Source organism: Aythya fuligula, chromosome 5 (genome assembly GCF_009819795.1).
Source record: "Aythya fuligula isolate bAytFul2 chromosome 5, bAytFul2.pri, whole genome shotgun sequence".
Lineage (NCBI taxonomy): Eukaryota > Metazoa > Chordata > Aves > Anseriformes > Anatidae > Aythya > Aythya fuligula.
This window is the reverse complement of record NC_045563.1, coordinates 60,932,109-60,955,660: the sequence shown is the minus strand read 5'-3', so window position 1 is coordinate 60,955,660 and position 23,552 is coordinate 60,932,109. Positions and strand designations below refer to the sequence as shown.

Genomic DNA, 23,552 nt, shown 5'->3' with positions numbered 1-23,552 from the left:
TCAGACGTTAAAAGCAAGTGTATGAGAGCAGATAAGCAAATATCAAGACAAAGTTTTAAAATTTTTAGGTGCTTTAGATATGATTAAGTTCCAAATATAGCTAAGATGCTTGTTTTGCACAAACATTTGAGAAGATGTAGCAGATTTTATATTTCTCTTTAGAGATACTTAATGTTTACTTTTATCCTTCACATGGGAATAACGCTTTCAAAAGAGAAAAAGAATAAGATTTTTCTTCTCTTTATTTCAGAGCTCTTTAATTTCATTTCAGAACATCATTGTTTTTGAAGTTTGGGGAATAAGGGAATGGCAGACTGCTTCCACGCATGTTCTTATTGTTGTGGAAATCTATTATTTCATCCCTTTAAAAGATGAAAAAATAACTGAACCAATTTGAAGTCCCCCACAACCTGGGATTCCTATAAGCATCTTAAGATTGCATACTGCCTGATTTATTTAGTTTGCAATTCAATCATAAGCATTGTGCAATATAAAAATCAGAACATAGTAAAATAAGCGTGTACTGTCTTTAAGCATGATCAGTCTAAAGATTTTTAGGGAGGGATTAACTCAAGGTAGGTGGCTTTATGAATCATTGTCTGAGGCGCACAGCATCTAACATGAATCCTAAAATTGCATCCTCAAAAGAAACGGTGCACTTACAGCCAAGCTCCACACTGACTGCCCATTTCCTAGGGCTCCACTAAGAAGGGATGTGCTCAGAGCTTCAAAGAAGCAACCCGTTGTCTGGAAAACAAAAGAGCAATGAGATATGTTAAGTAATTAATTCTCTTCCATAGTAATTAAGAGACTTAAGTAATTAAGTCTCTTCCATACCATGAAGTGGTGACCAATGTATTTTTGCAACCCTGTGCTTGCTCTCTTTACACAAATTATCAAAAGACATTGCCAAAGAGTCCTTACAACATTATTCATCACATTAGCAGTTTCTTGAACACCCTGCTTGGGTCACCTACCGAGGCTGCTCCATTACACTATAATTCCTCTTCTGATTTTGCCATTGAGCTCCAGAGAACACTGTGAAGAAAGGAACATGCTCCAACCTCTGCCTTTGTTCCTACCCTAGCTGCAAGAAGGACAAAAGAGAACAGCACAAAACCACCACCCTTCACCCTCTTACCTAACTGCAGCCTTTCCTCAGCCAGCTTTGTTCCCCCAAATCAGAAATCCACACCAGGTGGGGGCACTCAGCTCGTGTGAGCCTTTACATCAGCCTGTAGCCAACAAGAACCACCTGTGCAGCACAGCCCTATGGGTGGGCACAGGTGTCATGCACCACCTGCAGCCTGGGGCTGTGCTGATGGCGGGCAGAGAGATTTCAGGCAGATTCCTCAGCTACAAAACCTGAGGGAAAAAGCACTCTGGGGGTGCTGGCAGGGCACTGGAACAGGACGGTTAAGCCCAGCACCTCCATCCCCTCAGCCACGAGGGAGGCAGTCAGCCAACCGTTAATAATGGTCCTGGGCTGAGCCTGCTTGGGGCACGTGCGTGGGGCTGGCCGTTACCATTATCCATTACTGAACCTCTCCCCTGCTTTTCCAGCCTGCCTTGTACTTGCCAGAGCTCGGAGCTGGCTGCACTCTACAGTCACGCTGCTGGAATACTGTGGTTTGCACCCAAAAGCCTTTATTCCTGCACGACTTCTCAACATGCGGAAGGCAGTGAGTGTTTCGTTCTGGGTGGTTTGGGTTGATTTCTCTTTTTGCCTCCATAGCACTTACCCTTTTGGTTTTCCAGCAGCTGCAGCTATTCAGGGGGAATTGACTGAAGTCTTGCATCAAGGGTGGATTTCCTGATGTTTGAATAACAAATCTTTCATTGTGATTGAGTAATTTGATCATTAAGATCCTTGATCCCCAGATTTTCTGAAATAAGCATGTTGGTCTAACCAGATCTTACCAAAAATGGGAGAAATTTAGCATTCTAAATATTTTAGCTAACCTGATGGACTTGGCGTTTCAGCTGTACATAGGCTGACTGCCTTGGCTCTCCATTAAAAAAAAAAAAAAAACACAACTAAGAACTGTTGCAAAACTCCTCAGCAAGGCCCATTGCTGCCAGGACAACCTTCAAACCTAGTTGCTGCTTTACCCGCAGTCACTTTACCTGCCCAGACACACCCCCTGTGCTCCCCACTAACTGTGGTTTACCCCTCAGCAGCCCAGCATGATGACTGGATGCTGAAGGAGAGAAGAGGGAGAGCCAGAAACAATGTCCAGGCTGAGATGCTTCAGTTGGCCACCCTGTTGCCACCCTGGAACACCAAACTACTGGGGTAGGTGGGCTACCGATCTCACCTGGTGGGACAGTTGCTGTGTTTGCAGTCACATGTTACTTGTGACTAATTAGCTGTGAGCATAGAGCAGCTATAAAGATGTTATTAGCCAGTGGGGGGGTCTTGGAGGCAGAGAGACCTTTCCATTTGCTGCTTGCATGGTACTAGGGTCCTGCTATGTGATTGTGTATCACAGCATAATATTTTTGTTTCCTGATTTCCAAATACAACCCTGTGCAGCCTGACTTAAAAAGGAGGTTAGTTATGTGTCTTCTTTGTGAGGTACCGCATGCAGAAAATTAAAGCTGGATGTTGCAGAGGTAATGCAAGAGTCAGGGGGCTGACTGCATGTCATGCTTACAGGTTCTGAGCATGCATCCTATTTTTGAAAACTAATTTAAAATGATGTGTTGGCTTCTTTACATGCCCTGCTAGTAACTAATTAACCAGAAGCGTAGCAAAAAATACCCCAATAATCAATATGTGTTTCTTTTGTAATTTGCCTATTTGAGAATTATTTAAAGCTCTAATAATTACCTTTTGCTGTTGCAGAGTGATCCTTTCCTGATGAGCTACAACAGCAACCAGACCTCTAAGTAGGTTTTAATAGAAGTAGAGAAGCTTTTAAAGTCTGCGGTGTCAAAGTAAATTAAAGTGGCCCTAAGTAGTTCATAATACAACTGACCACAGTGATTTCTACAGGGCAATTAAGTTTTACTGTGTCAATCATCCAGTAGGCATTAATATAAAGCAGAACAGCTCTGAAGAAATTTGTTATGGACTGTCATGTCAAGAACCCAAATGCTAACCTGCAGCGGCCTTGATATTATTAAAATGACTAAGGGTCAGATTCCAATTAATCTGCAGATTTAACAGTCCTTCACTGTAGTGGGTCTTGATACAATTAAGCAATAATAGATGACAGGAAGGATACTTCCTGGCAGTTAATGACCAATGGCACTATTTGAAGGCCCTTAACCCAGCTGGTCATTAACTGCTTGGAGACACAACCTGGAGCTCATATTTTCTATTGTAAACCATATATTAAAGAAATAAATCAATTACTGTTTCCCCCCACTCCCATCCTGTGCGAGCTGTCAGGCTGCTGCAGTAGCAAATAATTGCCACAGCAGAACCCCAGCCCCGGCAGCCAGCGGGGGGACGGGCTCTCGTGCCCAGCCTTGCAGTCTGAAGCCCCCAAGCTGCTGCGAGCCTCAAGGGTGCCTGAGGAAGCTGTGGCTGCAGCTGGCGAGTGGAGGTTGTGCTCCAAGGCTGTGTCTGGGCGCTCAGCTGGAGGGAGAACCATGTCTGAAGGAAGGAGAATGGACCCGGGCAGCAGGAGCACCTCGGTTCTCATCTCGGCTGCGCGCTGTCACTTGTGCGGTGCCAGAGAAGTCCCATGGCTTTCACGCGATACTGCGGCGGCTGGAATAACTGATGTATGTCTCTGAGGTCTGAGATTCCTTGTCATTATTCGGCCAGCACTGTGATAGCTTTCTCTCATGGTGACCTGATGTCGTGTTAGCAATGTTCCTGAATCCTCAGTGGGCCCTTTGGAATGCTAACAAGGGTGGTGCACGGAACCCAGCATGGCAAAGTCGCTCAGAGGGAAGGAGACCGCATGGTGCCAGCACAAGGGCAGGCTGCTCCTTGGGCACCTGTGACCTCCAGTGCTACCTTCACCAGAAGACTGTTGCACACTGGACACGGCACACCAGCCTGTGTGGTACAATTGATTGTATTTTTTTAGACTGACATCTAGAGCTGTCAAATAATCATTTTGTCTCTTACTGCTGTAGGAAGCAGTGACTCGTTGCATGCCATTCCTCAGCTCACTTTTCATTGCACCTATGTAACAACCCAGCTGATGGAGAACACAGTCGGTGTTTCCCAGATGACTGATCATTACTCACAGCTGCAGATTCCAGCAATGAAAGGAGACAAATGGTGAAGTAAGGCAGGGAGAGAAAAAACAGAGAAAAAGCTAAATTGGGGATGGCATAAGTTGACTTCAGTGGAGCAATATAATACATAGCAGAGGATTGAACCCTCTATCAGGCCTACTGTATTAAAATAAAATCCAGGCACTATGATATGGTGCTTCTTCTCCAGCTGCCTTTGACTCTAGTAGCTTCAGCTGGACTGACTGCTGTCCAGTGCCATAATTCTGCTTTTCAAATACACAGCATGGATATTGCCACCTTGTGCAAATTGCTCTATAATAACTAGTAGAAATACAGATTTTTTGCTGCCTTCCCCTCAAGAGCACTTTAGTGTTGCAGTTCGACTGAGTAACTAGTTGACTGCTTACCAGAAACCGAAGCTTAAAATGCACAAGTCAATATTTATGTATTTATTCATTATAACACATTGGTCAGCAACTTCATTCCATCCACTTTTGACCCTGAAGTATTTCATCACACAGATTTATAATGCAGTATGTCATTTTTAATAAGTTCATGTATGATGCTCTCTCCGGGGAAGTAAGGATTCTTTCCCACTTAGATGTTTCAGGGTGGTTTGTGTAATAGCTGAAACTAGACTGAAATCTGATGTAATGCACAATCAAAATGTTCTGTTACATTATAGTACAGTATACTTCAACACAATTTATTCTTTTTCTATGAGAACCATGACTAATTACAATGTCAAAAGCCAATCATAATACACAAATGGTAGCAGTTTACAGACATGGCAATATGGCAACTACAGGGTTTTTTTGTTGTCAAGTTTGGTTAGTTTGTTTAATGTTATACGCGGGGGAAAAAGGGAAGGCAAAGAAAGAAGGAACATGAGAACAGTTTTGTCTCATTTCTACTCAATAAAAATCCTACTGAGATTATGTTGCTACCAACAGCACTTTCTGCTTACAAAACCAGTGGTGCCCAGTGAATATCATCAAATTAAGTTGGTTATCATGCATGTCTTTCACAGCATATGGTGTTAATGGATGTCAGAGGCTGATAAATGCCTTTGTAGAATATAAAGGCATGGGGAAAACCTAAGAGCTGAAAGATTCCAGTTGCTGAACTTAAAGGAGACCAGCTGAATGGGCCTAGTTGCATTTTCCTTTCCATCAGCTCATCATAGTCAATCTTTAATGCGAACATCAAGGGAACAATAAAGGATGCATAGAAGAAGTCACACACACATCTCATAAAACAAAATTTATCTTTAATTTGTAAGTGTCAACAGCAGTACAAAAGATGGAGTGATGGTGAATAGATTAAGGGTAGAGAGGACAGTCTTGAGGTAAATGAGCATAAATAGGCAGTCTTATAGACACTCCCCTGAGGGGTCTAAACCCCTGTCATGGCATATACTGAATCACCCAAAGATGACATGTTTAACATATCAGGAAAGCACCTTGTGCAAAAAAAAAAAAAAAAAAAAAAAAAATATCCCCCCCACCCGAAACATGTAGGTAAGGTGCCAACGTACACCAGAACATACTGTATATGGACAGTGTCTTTCAATTTTGTCTTTTCCATTAATAACTGAGGCAGAGGAGGAGAAGACTTTTAAAAGTACCACTGAAAGATTATTTAATATTTAATTTACCTCACGTCAATACTGCACAACAAAATTCAAGAAGTCTGTTTATGCAATGAAGCAGAGCTAAGAATAACTATTCTCTTTTTTGTTGTTGCTGAGAACAGATTTTTTTTTCACTCAATATCCTTAGCAAACTTTTTTTCTTTCTCATTTTTTTTTCTTCCTGTATCTAGAGGAGAGTGTGAGATGTGATGGCAACCTTTTAAGTTCATTTAAAAACTTTACACTGGACTGTACAAGATTTTTTTGATAAACTATTTACATTTTCAGACTTTAAAACATATTCAAAGCAGCAATAGACACTAGTTTTTCCTCTACACGCCCAAATAATTACCGGCCATGGGCCCAGGTAGGTACCTGCATTGTATATAGAATTTCTACAAAGAAAACCTGCCTGTTAAATTAGCCAGTGGGTGCCCAACAAGCAGCCCTCACCATCAAGAGCTGCACCCACAGTGTTGCTATAGGAATCAAAGCATAGTACCTTGACAAGAGAGTCTCAGTTGTCCCAACAGCTCTACACAAACTTTACAATTTGAAACAGCAGCTAGCATGTCAGTCCAGCATGTCAGTGAATTGTGCTGATTAAATTAACATAGAGTACAATCTCACAATATACATCACAAACAAATTACAATGTCAGGAAATAAGAGTTACAGTAAGATAAGTTATGTAGTAACAGCTTATAAGCTTGTCTTAATGTAATAAAAAAATTTGTACATGGGAAATACAATAATGAATGAACATAAATGCTAAGCATTCTAGTTTGCTACAAGCTGAAGAAGGGTACAAGAAAAAAAAACGTTGCTTTCTAGAAAGCAAAAAACAAATGACAAAGGAAGACAAACGGAGAATGCACACTAGCAGGTCTGCAATGTGCAGCATACAAACAGTTAAATATTTGCACATTCCCCATACTCCAAGAGCACCAAGGACCTCACTTGTGGTTTTTAGAAAGCGGAAATTACAAAGCAAGCCATGTCACTAAGTTGCTTTATAGCTTTCATATTGCCATAAATACCAATTTGATAAGTTTTCCTTTAGCCTGGTTCACCCCACCCCACCCCCTTTTTACCCAGCGTGTGAAATCTCAGAATACTTCTTTGTCACTATTTCCAACAAATCTGGTACTTAAAAAAGGGCGATGGATTAAAATGAAATGTATTTGCATAAACATATATCTTTTTTTTCCTTCTGTAGTAGTACATTACAGTATATCAAAAATGTAGTTTGATTTGAGAAAAAATCACATATGTTAATGGGTTATTTAAAAATTGGTTTGGGGGAAGTTGTTTTTTAAAGCAAAAAAGTTAAGTGTTTTCTAAAAGATCAGATGAGGTCATATAACATTATTCTTTTAAAAGAACATGCTTAAGTGCCAACTTGAATCTTAAAAAAGCATGCAAAACTCAGAGGGTCCAAGCCCATTCATCAGCGTCTCATAAAAACATGAAGAACTCTTATCATACGTCCTGCTGGCCGCATCTCCGGCGCAGTTGTTCGCACTGTGGACCAGTTCAGCAAAGATTACCCCGCTGAACACCAACACTTTACTGGTCCTCGTGACCACCACAGAAGTACTAACGTGCTTAAAAGCGATCAGGTAGGTAAGTGTTTTGCTGGGGGAGGGTGGGAGCGTTAATCCCATAGTATGTTTTGCTAGGAAACGATTTTTGAAATGCCACTTCATTGATATGACCAAAAACTGAATCCGGAAAGCCAACCCCACGAGAGGACCATGGTTCAGATGGCACTGGGAGGTGGTTGTGTTTATGCTCGGAGCAGTAACTGTCCTCAGCTGACTGCTGTACACTTTGCAATGCCGTTGTTTGCTTTGCGTTCCCAACCTGGAGCAATCCCATTTTTGCCCTCCCCCTGCCTCACGCTGCACCTGAGTACACTGATTTAGGAGCACTTTGTGATCCTGTGTATTCCCAGCAGGCAGTTGCACAAACTAAATGGTGACGCCCAAGCACACGTGCCGACCAGAACTGGGCCATGTCATCTGAGTCATGTCTCCACATAAACCTGAGCCCTGTTTTTATCAAACATGAAGTGAACTACTCTAGCTGGTATCAGACTATTTCAGGAGTGTACTTCTCTTGAAAATATTTGCTAATTTTCCAAAAAGACTATATATTGTTAATTAAATAAACTGTTTGTTCACAGAGAAAATAGTATTACTATATTTTTGCATTACCTGAATGGAGTTGGTGTTTTTTTCAGTCAGTCTTACTAAGGGGGGCTCAAACACAACAGTTAAAAAGCAACTCTATATGTCCTCTTTGTATTTCGTGGGAACTTTTTTGCCCAGTATTATAGCCTAATATGACAGTAGTATGATTTAATTAACGTAGAAAATAAAGGTTTGATATTACAAAGTCTTGATTGCATTGCAAGGACCATCTTAGTCATGACAATCTTTCCAGGAATATGCTTTTGACTTTCAAATGCCATTCTTGTTAAGAATTAAAATATTAAATCAGTTTTACTTGGATTCAGAAAACAAACTGTTGTTTCCTATCAGCTGTATCAGAAACTTGGCATGTTTAATGTATCAACTTTCTAAGAAAGGAAAAAGTATTCTGTGTTTGTGGGATATGCTATCAAAAAACAGTGAGAGCACAAGTGAGGCAACTTGCTGTCCCAGCTACAGGTCCACAATACTGCGCTCACACTGCGGGTGGAAATTCAGCATCTACATGAGGTACAGTGACTTGTCAGCATTTAATATGGACCAACATACACTGATATAGAACAAAAGTAAATACATAACTTATACTTCACTAAGTATCCATGAACAAAAAATAAAATTCTATTTCCTATGTTATATTTACACAATTTAAAAAAATTCTAAAATGAGATGGTAATTTCATCAAAAACTTTGTTTTGAGCTCCGATTAATAAAGTAAAAATGGTGTTTTTTATCCTTATGATTGTCCTTCCTTGATTTCTACTGACATTTTAGAGCCAATGTCGGCTAATAAATAGAATAAAATGCTCATATGCACAATTCAGATTCAAATATGTTCCTCCCACTTCCCCAGCCAATAAATGCAATTTTACCAGCTGGCGATTCCTGAACAGCCAGTCATTTTCGAGAATGTGGCTTTAACATAGAGAGCATCAGCACTGAGGCAGGGCTGGAGCTAAAACAAAGTGTTCATACATACATGTATTTTGCATAAATAAATGAAATAACAAGACATAAAAAATGACTCAAATCCGGCAACTGTGAGGCAGGCCCACACGAGTCGAAACAGATGACTTTTGTTCATGTAGTTTTCGTACAACAGTTTCACATTAGTCAGAAGTGATAAAAAATACCATTTATATCCAGTGCTTATAACACTTACGAAACAACATCTGTGAGTGTGTGTTTTTTTGTACTACAAGCAAAATCAAGTTTCAGTCCTAAAGAACAGTCCTTTGTTCTCCACAAGCCTGCAGAATATTATTTTGGCATGGTCATAAAATTTAAAAAAATTAACCAACTAATCTAAATGTTTGCCTTTGTGCAAAAAAATAATTACATAAAATACAATGCTAGCAATACAGCATTCTACCGATGCAACAAAACCAAAAAAAAAAAAAAAAAAAGAGCAGGAGAGAAAAAGTGACATGGGGGGAGGGAGAGATACTTCTAACAGAAGAATTATGTAAGACATTAATAAATAGCCTTTTTTTTTTTTTCTTTTTAAGGAAATAATGATACCCTCCCCCCAATCTGAGCTGAATGTATTAGAAACAGTTCAAATTACCAAGCAACTGTAAGAACAAAAAACACTTTCTATCAGTACCTTAGCCAGCTTAAAGAGGGCGCTCACCAGCTAACGACACAGCATATGCCTTTAAAGTCTTGGCTAGACCAGTTTATTGCTTGTTAGACATGGACTCAGAACACATTTAAATAAATATTTAAAATATAGCATCTTGCTCCAAATTACAAAATGGTCAGAGAATCTGACCATTGTGTTTCTATGTCATTATCTTTATAAATTGTTCTGTAAACTGAACAATCTTCTTTGTTTTGGGGGTTCTTTTCGCACATCTAAATGTGATCTCTGCAGGGGCAACAATGGCTCGCTCTGCTCTAAGAGGTATTACTGGGGCTATGAAGAAACTGACAGCTCCCGATACAGCATCTTCTCTTTGCACCTCACATGAACTTCTGCAAGATAGTACAACAGCATGAGGATGACCAGCATTACTTCCTTCATTGTCTGGGCCTTAAACGAAGCCCGTTTGGCTCTGTGGGAAGATTCCCACATATTTCAAGAAGAGCTGCTCTAGGCCCACTCATACCTCTCAGCCTGAGTCTGAATTTATCATTGACCTGCTGAACATATCCAATTCAAACTAAAAGCTGAGGGAGATGAGGAGTTTTAGCACATGTATTCACTAGGCCCACTCTGCATATTACATACAGTGGTGTATTTATGAACATGAGCAAAATGTGAGGGAAAAAAATAAAGGCGATTTCTTAGACATTTCTGAACATTAACAAACTCTCAGCCTTTCAATCTCTCTCCTGTACATTTCCCAGAATTTTCCCTAGCAATTGCATTGTTTCCAGTAGTAATACAAATTTTAAAACATTTAGTTTGTGTAGCACCTTACATCCAAAGATCCCAAAACACTTGAGAAACGTGCAATAAGATCTGGCTCGCATTTCCACATGACTAATATTTAATAAATATTTTTGATGCACCTTATGTGCAGCTTTGCAAACCAGATATTTTTGTGGCTTTTCCCTCCCACTAGGAGTCTCACATATAAATCACTGCATAAATACTCAAGGTAGCAGATAGTTCCTTCAGGTGACAATAGGAACGTGAGATATGGAGCCATGATTCACTGCAGGATTCTACAGGCCCGAAAAATTCATCATGGTGGACTCTACGTGCAATTTGGATTTTACATATGCCTTTGCTGTCCTTCTAAGTATAGAGGTTTATAACTATAAACACAAAGTTTAGGAGTATTTGTACTGTATGTACATATATAAGTACTCTATTTTGCATTATAAAAGGCTGAGTGTTTACAAGTGCTCCTTGAACATATAGTGTTATGGAAACAACTGAATATCTCATTCATAAATGTCATGTTCATTTTAGTAGCAGGTGCACTTTTATTTTCATATACCTGTGTAATTTAGGGGAAGAGAAAGAAAGCACTCTTAAAAGTATTAATAAGGAATTTCAAGTGTAATGCCACCAACAGTACTTTTAAAAATAAATATTAAGTATTTGGACCCTTGACATTCTGGAATGAATAAATTATTTAAGAGAAAATGTGTTAAGACTGAATGCAAGGGTTAAAAGCAAAGGGGTAAAGAATGTAGTCAGAGGTGGCCTCACACTGCTAAGACAGGCCTGTCCATAGCTGGTGATCGCTCTTTTGTGCTTACTTAAAATTTCACACTAATGGCATCAAGAGGCAAAAGCAATTGGGCACATGCACTATGGCAACCATGTTCACTACTTAAGAATATCCTGTCTCCAGATTCCTGAGTACTTTACCATTTTCTGGAAAAAAAAATTAGGTTTTATATATATATATTTTTAAGATGCCAAAGGATTGTCTAAGACTTTACAGTGTCTCCTTTAAGACTTTTTTTTTAAATGTTAAGATTCAAAAGTTATGAAAAGTTTGGCACATCAGAAGTTCAGCTATACATATGGAAAAAAATGGAATTCAGAGACGATTTTTTAAAGATGAGCTATGATGCACAGATGTGCACACTTGCGGACTTGTTCTGTTTCACAATATGAAAACTGCAATTTTGTTTTCTAAAATAATCCAGAATAAAAACACATTCACAACCTGTAGGCTGGCACAGCATACCTGAGTGAGAATGTATAACCCCCATCTAAAACAGTAACTTAAACCTTTATCAGCATCCAAAAGGTAAAAGACAAAAGGTAAGACTTGTAAGACAGCTATCGATTCATATAACTTTTCAAGTCCTGATGTCTGATATTTAATATATGTCTTCATCTAAATTAAAAAAAAAATAAAACAAAAACAAAACAAAACAAAAAAGTTCATGAAAAATTAGGGAAACAATCTGTCTCACACGTTAAGAAACATTTAAGACCATTCTGCTGATGTAACTGTAGGAGCCACACATGCATGCAGGCTCTTTAAGAACTTTTTGTTCAAAAAAAAAAAAATTTCCAAAAAAAAACCCAAGTGAGTCTGAGTACTTTAATTCTGTGAACACTCCTCAGTTGGCACTGACTGCCTCATGGGCTTCATTTTCGCTACTATAGTCTGATTTGGGATCATCCTCATAGTCCTCGTACATTTCTATTTCATCCTCTCCATTTATCATTTCATTTCCAGCAAGGCTTCCGCTGTCCGTCTTCATACCATAAGTGCTCTGAATGACGGGGATGCTGGGCTCAGGGCTGGCAGAGGTGCTCGAGCAATCCGATGTCATCTGAGGTGATGGTGTGGTAGTTGCCATGGTAATAGCACCAGGATAGACAACCCCCGTTCCCGTGGTGATTGGAATTTGAGGTTGTTGTCTGGAAGGAAAAGCAAGATGGGAACGTGATTACCTCTGTTTGGAGGAGGGATGCCTTTTTGCAAGTCCAACTCAAAGCAGGTGGTTTCCTACAAGGGCTGCATGCATTCCTCTGGGGTTCACAGTCTGGTCCTGTATGGTATTGGTTCACCTGAGCTCCCCCCAGGTGCAACTGGAGAGTAAACTGTTTAGTAACTACCAGAATTTGATTTGTTCATGTATTTTGTGTGTTTATTTAAACCATACTGCAAAGTAGCACTTGGACAGAGATCCTCAAAAGACTTTTGATGCCCGTGTGATACCTAACTGCTGCAACAAACATCTGGCATCCAAAATCTACATCCTCCAAACTCCTGACAAGAGCTTTTGTTTTGTGTCTGTTATGATGGGACCTTAGATTATTTGTAAGTGCCTAAATGGCACACAGGTGACTAAGTAACATTGTCTATCTATCTGTAAGGATGTAATTTACTATTTAAGTGCTAGATAGACTCCTACATCACTTAGAAATACTTTTGATATTTTATTTCTGGCTTTTGATTTTTATTCAAATCCATGATCAGAATGACATTTGTTCTTTGGGATTTGGGACTGAGTTTTTGAAGCCAGGTACTTCAGAAAAAGAACAAGTGCTCTTTTTTGTATGGTAATTAACAGTCTGCAGAAACCAAAACATTCCTGAGGATCCCATGGCAGATCTAATTAACTTTCACTCAATTAAGGGTGCACTGCCTCTGCTTTTGGTACATCTTAGCTGCTGATGTAGAACTTTGTACCATATAATGTTCTTTTTTGTTTGTTTGTTTGTCTGTCTGTAATGTTTTTAACGTGCTGGATCCATACCACGATTTGACTAGAACAGGCTAGATTTGACTGACAGTCAAGCAATTCAACAGAAGCTTGATTATAGCATGTACATAGTTCAACTGTTAAAAATGATGCAATGTCTCTTTTTACACTGATGTACATATATTCAACTGCTTTGCTGAGTAAAGGTCAGGTTGCTGAACTCCTTATATGGTCAAGCCTTTATTGGCCACGAATTAATTAAATCGACTTTTTACATCTGGATTAATTAATAACACAGTTCCTATTTTAAAAGACACCTCCAAGTATTCTCTTGTTATTTTTGGACCATTACCTTGAGTAAAGGTGAGAGAAAAAGAAGGAATGTAACTTGTCCAGAGGAAGAGAATCAATGTCATACTTTAGATATGACAAATTCCAGTACCAGAAATACTCCAGTGCTCTGGAAATTTCTGTTTTACTATTGACTGATTATTGGACATACATGTCTATTTTCATCTTATATTTCAATGTCTCCCAACCTTCTTTAGAGCAATATTGACCAAATATTAGAGATCTCTGTATTTTACAATTTCATCAAGAGAAACAGCATCAGATGTGTTAGAATAGTCTAACAAATCGCTTGCTTCTTGATCACTGTGTTACTCCATGCTAAAATTCAAAAGGAGATAAAAATACGCTTTGCATAAACCAGCCTCTCACAAATCCTTAATCAATAGCTAAATCAAGACACAAATAATATACATTTTATTTACAAAACCCTAAATGTTAGGTCTTTATCATTCATTGACCAAATTTCAGTTTTGATAAATATCACAGAGTTACTGGGAAACCAAAGTTTAGAAACCAATAGAGACAGTCAAATCACGAACAGTTTGTTTAAGAGAATATTCAAATAGCATTATGTACTACCTTCATTGCTGCTACTGCTAGCCTGCCTCTTAAAGCCTCTGCACAGCTTGAGAAATTCAAACATCTGTTGTATAAGTATGGTACACCTGGCTAGCAGTGAGCAAAAACATCGTGGTAATTCATTTGACACAGTCATTATACTCCTGTTTGCAAATGATGATTTGCAGATGATTTACAAACAGCTAGGGATTTTTCACTAAATTTTCACTTTTTAAATGGTCTGATAAATGTTCTGTGAAAACAATTTTCAGCCAATGCGTTTGCTTGCAAGTGATTTGCTGCAAACATCTTTCAAAACTTTATCCATAAAACTGAACACCTACCTCACATGGGAACATTTCTGTTTTAAGATTGCACGTTGTCAGGCATATAAACTACTACTGTTAAAAACCTACAGGTACCTCCACAAACTTTGAGACCCAGAAATTTTTCACATTAGTGACTGTTTCCACAAAGCAAAGGAAAAAGAAACCACACATAGTAACAGAAAAATTCTACATATTTGTCACTGAGCCATATACACTTAATTTTCTTCAATCTGTCTGTCCAACAAATGCTAGTTGTTTTGATATTTCTTAGAATAGACACATTTGCAAAAGAAGAAATCCTTAGGTGTTCATCAAAGAACACCACAGGATCAATGCTAAAAGATGTTTTGAGAAAAGTTGGTTTTACAACACTTCGGATTAGAGATGTAGAATATACTCAAGAATGATCGAGTGCAAGCTGCTCTTTTGTTATAGATGATATACTGATATCTGTTATAGATGATATACATATACTATGGATCAGAACCCTAGTTCCCCTCCCCCCTATTAAACAAGTCCACCCCCCCCCCTTTTTTTTTTTTTTAATAGAATGTCTTTTTCATCGATGATCTGGACGAGGGCATCGAGTGCACCCTCAGTAAGTTCGCAGATGACACCAAGTTAGGTGCGTGTGTCGATCTGCTTGAGGGTAGGAAGGCTCTGCAGGAGGATCTGGATAGGCTGCACCGATGGGCTGAGGTCAACTGCATGAAGTTCAACAAGGCCAAGTGCCGGGTCCTGCACCTGGGGCGCAATAACCCCAAGCAGAGCTACAGGCTGGGAGAGGAATGGTTGGAAAGCTGCCAGGCAGAGAAGGACCTGGGAGTGATGGTGGATAGTCAGCTGAATATGAGCCAGCAGTGTGCTCAGGTGGCCAAGAAGGCCAACGGCATCCTGGCTTGTATCAGGAACAGTGTGACCAGCAGGGCTAGGGAGGTGATCGTCCCCCTGTACTCGGCTCTGGTGAGGCCGCACCTGGAGTACTGTGTTCAGTTTTGGGCCCCTCGCTACAAGAAGGACATGGAGGTGCTTGAGCGGGTCCAGAGAAGGGCGACGAAGCTGGTGAGGGGCCTGGAGAACAAGTCCTACGAGGAGCGGCTGAGGGAGCTGGGCTTGTTCAGCCTGGAGAAGAGGAGGCTCAGGGGCGACCTTATCGCTCTCTATGGGTACCTCAAGGGAGGCTGTAGCGAGGTGGGGGTTGGTCTGTTCTCCCACGTGCCTGGTGACAGGACGAGGGGGAATGGGCTTAAGTTGAGCCAGGGGAGTTTTAGGTTAGATGTTAGGAAGAACTTCTTCACTGAAAGGGTTGTGAGGCACTGGAACAGGCTGCCCAGGGAAGTGGTGGAGTCACCATCCCTGGAAGTCTTCAAAAGACGTTTAGATGTAGAGCTTAGGGAAATGGTTTAGTGGGGACTGTTAGTGTTAGGTCAGAGGTTGGACTCGATGACCTTGAGGTCTCTTCCAACCTAGAAACTCTGTGTCTTTTTATAAGCAGTAAGAAGGAAAAAAAAAAATGTTTAGGACAGGGTTGTGAACTGTCTTTATATACATAAGTTGTCAGAATCAAGCTTTACACTAAGTGAGGAAATTCATATATTCCTTATCAATGTTTATCAAGTTATAAACGTTTATCTAGTGAGAAAAACTTTTTTTGCATATCCACATTTCAATGGGATGGGGTACATTTGTCTAAGTATGACCTATTTCAAAGTTCAAAGGGAGCAGGTCATCTTAGCATAATGAAACAGAATTTACAGAGCTGCCTTTTAATTAAGACTGCACTAAATATATGACAAATGATAGAGTGAATCTAACTGGTAGAGAACTTGATTGGTATAACAGGAAAGTTGAAGGCGTACTGAATTTGTCATTCATCAACACAGCTCTTTTTAGCATGTTAAACAAAAATCAAATGTGGTATGCATGCCTGCTGTGGAGTGGGTAATAACTGTGAACTTGAAATTATTCTATCTCACTATAGAACTGTAAACAAGTGTTAACTGTACCACCTAAATGGGAAGTATCTCAAACTTGAACTCACTTGCTAGTGAACATTTGCGAGCACTTAACCATGGGCTACCGTACATGCCCAGTAACTGGGCACCTACCTCTAACTTGAGCCTTTATCATTTAGGGGTGATCACGTTGTCACTGTAAATTCTGCTTAAGTCACTGCATTACATCCCAGAAAGCCATAATTAAGATACAAGAAACTATATGGATTATATATGTTACTAGAGATGAGTGTTGTCATTTTTTTAGTTAATTAAGTTCTACAGGGTTTGTCAGGGCACAGAAGTCAAAGAGCATATATTTTTAGTCTAACCATGCTCGTTCTTGAAAAGGAGAGTTGGAGTTTCTAATTTATTACTCTGGCCTTTTTTTTTTTATTATTTGTAGTTCTTAAAGACATTCACTTTTGTTGTATATTTAATAACATTAAATTCCACATGTTTAATCCTTGAATCTAGGTGGAGTTTTGTCTTTCAGAGGATCTTGGAGAGAGGACATAAAAACAAGCTTTACTGAGAGCTACAGGTTACAGCTCAGCTCAGTTGCACATTGTTACAGTGTCCACTCAAGGATTTTTTTCTGCCCGGCTGAGATTTCCAAAACCCAACAGTAATCTTCCTATCTCTTCAGATCTGTGAGCAATGGTGATGTATGGCTACATACCCTGGCTTCAAACCACTCCTGTCTCCATCATCTCCTCTTTGCGAAGGAAATCCTCTGATGGCCAATTACTACAGGTCTCCTGCCTCTCTGCTCTGCCAGCAGAGAGACGTGTCCATCTAACATGTCCATCCAGTCTGGGGCCATAGATCTGGCCCCAGATAAAAAGGATCTGGCCCAAAATAGTTAGGTAAATGTAAGAGAGAAGGTAACATGAAAATTTTTGGATCAATTGACCTGCTCACAAGTTTGTGGCATTAAGAGAAAATTCTGCTTTTGAATTTTGCAACACTAGCTAAACATTTAAATTGGCAAATTACCATCATTTTCTGATCCCTTCCCAACTATTTTCTGACAGCTGTTTAAATGACTGAAGCAAAATCAATTGCATTAAAGAAAATGCTTCTATGCTACACAACCTTGAAACTTACATCTCCGTAAGGAATGAAATAACAGTAAATCTCACAAAAGTACCCATTGTGTACTTACTTTAAGTTCAAGCTACAGGAATATAATATTACAGCTTTATTCAAAACTGTAGTCTAGCAACATTCAGACTACATATGTGTACAGTAGTTATAAACACTATAAAGGCTTTATTCTAAACATCTTACACTGGTAAAACACAAAAATGTTATTGCTTACATCATTTTGCAGAGAAATGCATATATCATGTACTCCTATTTAAAGTGAACTAGATTAAAAATGACTGAGAAATTAATTATTTTTCATAAGACAAGGCAACAAAAGACAAACTCTTGACTTAAAATGTCTGAATTTAAGGCTTATATATGTTCCATTTCTTTACATTTAATTATGTGTTAGAAAAATTACAGTGGAACATAAATTGTAAGTCACATAAATATGAATTATTTAAGTTTATTGTCTTCCTAATTTGGAAAAAAAAATGTTAATATAAGGATGCAATAGAAGGCCTATGCACGTGTTCAATTCCTCTCCGTTACTTAAAATATTTGACAGCACATAGAGTTTTGCTGGTCTGTCTCCAAAGCATGAATTTCCCGCCCAATTTATTCCAAGAAATCTCCACTCTCACTCAATTCTCTGGAAGTTTTTATTCAAAAAAATGTGACCAGAGCCTTGCCATTCATTACCTTATTTCTCTACTTTATTTTAAAGTTTATCTGCTTTGTATACTGAGAATCACTAAACAATTTTTCTGCGTCTTACAAATATTTATCAAAGAATGTGGCTCACTGAAGTCAGCAGCATGAGCTTTTTGCATCTTAAAAGTTTAAGCAGCATAAAACTCTTTTCTTGTTTGTTTGTGGGGGTGTATTAATTATACACATGGGAGGATTATTGTATGCTAGCCAATGGTTCAACCATAGGGATCTGATAGAAATTAGCCCTTACTGGATTACTACAGCAGTATATGTACATTTGGTGTAAGAGAGCACCAAACACAAATAAGAAAAAATACTTTTTGTTGCTATTTGTAGATTCCTCTAGATACCTGTCTGTCTTTCTATCTTTCTCTTCACATCTGACCTGTTTTTTATTCTGTGAGGATAAGTTTTTGCCATTTTAGCATACCCACTCCCACCTTAATCAATATGTTCTAGAAAGAAAGAGAAAAAGAAAGAGAGAAGGAAGGAAGGAAGGAAGGAAGGAAGGAAGGAAGGAAGGCAGGCAGGCAGGCAGGCAGGCAGGCTAGTAGGACTTCAAGTAGCATGAAGCACTTGGCACATTTCATTACAGTCTATTTCATACTTTTATTCTCTATTGTATGCTGAAATATTTCCTGTAAATGTAAAGTATATTCAATCCTAAAAAACATATTTGTCTCCCATTTCATTCTGAAAAGGAAACTGCATCTCAGCTCCCACAGCTACAGTTCTGAAGGAAGGTTTATGTTGTTTGTTCCATCAAAAGAGTGGAAAAATGATGGGTGCACAAGGTCAGCTAGGAAAACTATTCCAACTGATGCTTTATGTGATATATAAAGGTAAACACAAGAAAAAGTAAGTTTAAGAAGTTGATAGGCCCAATTACTTTATTTCACTTAATCTGCTTCAGATGAAATGCTACTTCTTAGTATTCAGTGAACTATTCTGAAATAAATGATGACATATAAGTTTTATGTTTCAGTTCAAAAAGCAAATCTTCCAATAACTTTGTTTTAATTTGTTTCTTTAAGGTAAAAAGAAATTTTGGGTGATAGTGAGAAGTCACACAAAAGCATGAAAATATTTCTAGAAATCATAGTGTGTTTTCCCACTATCAAAATTTATATCTATTCTGAACTGCAACATGGATCTCATTTCACCTTTATCAAACACATCCAGTAGACTTCAAACACCTTTTATCATTACTTTCAAATCTAAAAAACATTGTTTCCAGTATAGTCCTTTGCAACACAGTACGCGTGCAAAGATTTTGATATATAAGGAAGATGTTAAATTCTGGTTGCACCAGCAGTTTTGTTTTCATTAGATTTTATTATGTTTGTTTGTTTGTTTTGTTAGTTTTGTTTTGTTTTTGTTTTTGAAAATTCACAGTATCACTCTTGTGTAGGGACTTGCTTTAGAACTTTATTGAATCTGTCCTCCACACTCACCTCCATATTAGCCATCAGTCCTGATATATGAAATGGTACTACTTAATACTGTTTTGAATTAGCAAACAATTCTCAGTTTTTCCAGACTGCTGTTTTGGCATTTCTTTTGCATTTCTTGTACAGATATGACTTGGTCTGTCAATCTGCTTTAGAAGACATAAACTAGTGTTTCATTTCTTCAATCTGAATATAATTTGTTATGTTCTGTATAAATTCAGATTTCTATTTAGGGTTCTAAGTACAATTTTGATGGAAGCCTATTAGTCAACAATTTCCCTTAGAGCAAAGAACAAAAAACAATGTTAAAATTGTAGACTGGAAGGTTATTTCAATATATCAAAAACACTTCTATTTACTGATTGAAGAAAGAGCCCACATTGTTGCAGGCTGTACCACAAAATAATTGACTGCAACAGGAGTTCTGCATCCCAAGCCAAAAGTGAGGGCACATAATCGACGTCAAGGTCAATTATCTGGTAGTAAAGTACCCAACAAAAGGAGAGTATTGTGATTAGAGAAATAAGCAGAACATTGTGAATTTGGAAGGTCTGGCAGTGGAGACAGCTTTTAGACTCTCTGTAAACCACCAGAAACATTGTTAGAGCGTTGAGCATCACAGATGAATTCATTAAAACAAAACAAAAAAAACACACACACACACACAAAAAAAAAAAAAAAAAAAAAAAAAAAAAAAAGAGAGAAATCAGTTACGGTGCAGTTGTTTCACTAGACTTTTGCTACCTGTAGTCTGCCTTATGAAAGAGTTCTGCCTTCTCTCCTGAAGAATAGAGTTAATACTGTTAAAAAACACACAGGATCTTTCTGAGCTATATTTTCCATGTTGTATACCTATCCAGTCAATCTATGCACTACTTGAAACACTCATCCTAAACAATGTGTTTTTAAAAAAGATCGTTTGCCACAGTCCTATATGTAACAAAAATCCTCATACCTTTATGTAACGATATCATGTGTGTTCCTAATCTGACCATTATTACTTCTGTACCTTTTACCATTTTCCACCTCTTCTGACTCCTTATTCTACACTGGAATAATTTTTTGTGGTTTCCTTTTTGCTCTTGTCTTAATTTAGGAAATGCTCATTACTAACCCAGAATGGAATAGCATACCACTAGCTTACAAGAAACATGATTCAGACCTTTCAGGCTAATGGGAAACAACTTCTTTTGACTTTGAAGAATTACATAGTCTCAAAATCAGCATTCAGTGGTCAGCTGATAGTTCCATCCTCTGTGATATATCTTATGTTTTTAATAAGATTTTATAGATTTAGATCCTTACCTTCTAAATGCCATTGGTAAGTGACTTTAATAGATAAGTCAATTTGTTTTCAAAGAGCCTGGTCTTTCTTTGTGGTGCACTGAAAACAATTAGAACAATAGTACTCACCCTACGGTAAAAAACTGCCTCATCTCCTGTCTTCGAGACCTCATCAGTTGTTTGTATTCACCAATACGCAATTTCTTTCCATCAACAATGCAGGTACGTTTTGGTCGAGGTTTGTATTTGTAATTAGGATACTTTTCTAGGTGGATTTTACTTAGCCGTGCCTGCTCCTCGTAATAAGGTTGTTTCTCTTGATTTGACATGGACTTCCAGCGAGATCCTATTAATACAAACCATCAGTGAGTGCTCAAGTGAAACAGGTTTGGTTTTACATACATGCATTTCAACACACCTTCTTGCCATAATAAACAAATTTTAAACAAGTTAATTAAATAAGCTGATTTGAATTTACATCAGCCAGCACTTGTATTTGGATGTACAACTTGAGACATCTTAAAAGAGCCTTGACTTTCAGATATTGCTGCAAGCCTAATGTATGTAAATCTCTCTCTATTAAATAGATGTACTTAAAATCAATAGTTACATATCAAAATCTCAGCCTCATGCAACAAAACAGACTTCATTATTTATTTCTTTAATAATATGAGCATTAATCTGTGAATAGCTCTTAGCTTTGTATTAGCACATACAATATAATGGTTAAGTAAGGTTTAAAACAATATTTTTAGTGTTAAATCTTTGATAGCTTTATGAAGATGGGGATTATATCCTCCTACTAATAGATACTAATATTTCACTAATTAGCAGGCTAAAATATCAAAACTTCATAGATTCAATATAATTATGAAAAATCTCTTGTGTCCCTGGTGTCTTAAATTTACTAATCTTTTGATACAAGCTTGGCATAATATTGGCACCTTCACATATTTAAAATCCTATTATGTACATTATCTTCTGACCTCATGTAGTAAATGCACAACACTGTACTGAGAAAGTTGCATTTAAATTTCTTAGGAGAGGAGAGGAGAGGAGAGGAGAGGAGAGGAGAGGAGAGGAGAGGAGAGGAGAGGAGAGGAGAGGAGAGGAGAGGAGAGGAGAGGAGAGGAGAGGAGAGGAGAGGAGAGGAGAGGAGAGGAGAGGAGAGGAGAGGAGAGGAGAGGAGAGGAGAGGAGAGGAGAGGAGAGGAGAGGAGAGGAGAGGAGAGGAGAGGAGAGGAGAGGAGAGGAGAGGAGAGGAGAGGAGAGGAGAGGAGAGGAGAGGAGAGGAGAAAAAAAGAAGGGAAAAGAAAAAGAAAAAGAAAGGAAAGCACATTTGTAATTCTCTATCCCACTTCAGGTACTGTAAACTTTCATTGAAAGCTGTACCAATAAAAAAGTAAAAGAATTAATACAATGTACACAGGAAGAGGAAAAAGTATTCACAACTCTCATATTGTTTATAAGGAACTATCTAAACACTTGAATAGAGAAGGGTTTTTTTGTTGTTGTTTTGTTTTTTGTTTTTTGTTTTTTTTTTTCAGGGGATAAGAAACTCAGAAAGTAGCTTTTTGGTGTCTTTTAGATGGATAAAATGATTACAGCTGTGGTAAACGTGGGTGGAAGCTATTCTTTTACCAAGATTTTTCATACATCAACAAATGGAAAAGTTGTATAAATATTATCCGTAGCCAGCAATATTCTATGTCAGTTCTAATATTTCAGGCTCTTTTCTCATTGTCCTGGAAAAGTTGCACAGATATTATATGGACATAGACTTATTTGTGGCAGAGCAGATACTGACAGGTTAATTCCATGGTTAACAAACATTCAATTGCTGGCACTTCTGAAATATTTATGCTGAAAGTTTACATTTTAATGAATACGGTTACTATACTCCTAATAGTTTTTTCACAGAATGCACACAAATAATATAGATTCCCTGCAGCTGCCAACACTGAAACAGTGCAGGTTTTATACAAAAACTGAAAGGCTATTCATATAACTTACTAATATGGTAGACAAAAATATGAGAACTACCACGTAAGATTTTGGAAGTTTTAGGGCACACTAACATTTATTTGCATGTATTCTTGCCTGTGATTGAATGAATAAATGCAACAAACTTTAGTAAGAACGTATTTGAACTCAAAGTTTAGAATAAAATGATTACAGATGAAACTTTATTTTTACTTTTATTTATTATGAGTTACATTTAGCATCTGTCTTCCACTTCAAAGACTCAGAAAGCAAATATAGGTTTTAACATTTCACCACTCATTCTCACGTATGTTTCTAATTCTCTAGAGGGGTCTCAAAAAGCAAATCAAAATCTCTCAAAAATGAGCCAATTTATAGTGGCAAAACATAACCCATGGTCTACTCCCTGATTGTCCCAATTTATACAAATTAAATGTTAACTATGGTGTCTTTTAATAAAGCAATATTTTAGTTTTATGATGCAAATGCATCCTTAGCTTTTGGAACGTGGCAGAATCAAACATAATTTTGCATTCAAGAAGGTATACAACTGCATATCTTTTGAACTGTGCCAGGTTTCTTGCTACTGCACTGTCTGACATAAACCTTTGATTATGATTTTGTA

At 38.2% G+C, this 23,552-nt stretch overlaps 1 protein-coding gene across 7 annotated transcripts in view; it reads right to left on the bottom strand.

Annotated features, from left to right (window-relative positions):
* Positions 1-693: 693 nt before the first annotated feature.
* The window catches only part of SOX6 (SRY-box transcription factor 6), a 386,149-nt gene continuing 363,290 nt past the window's right edge, over positions 694-23,552 (bottom strand). For 6 of the 7 annotated variants that reach the window (XM_032188152.1, XM_032188151.1, XM_032188153.1 and 3 more), the window contains 2 exons: positions 21,075-21,291; positions 9,460-12,384 (listed from right to left, as the gene is read on the bottom strand). In XM_032188152.1, coding sequence (XP_032044043.1) covers positions 12,081-12,384; positions 21,075-21,291 — 521 coding nt within the window. In that variant the 3' untranslated portion in view covers positions 9,460-12,080. Of the gene's footprint in view, positions 748-9,459; positions 12,385-21,074; positions 21,292-23,552 lie in introns of those variants that run through there. The other variant, XM_032188155.1, reaches the window with a different exon arrangement.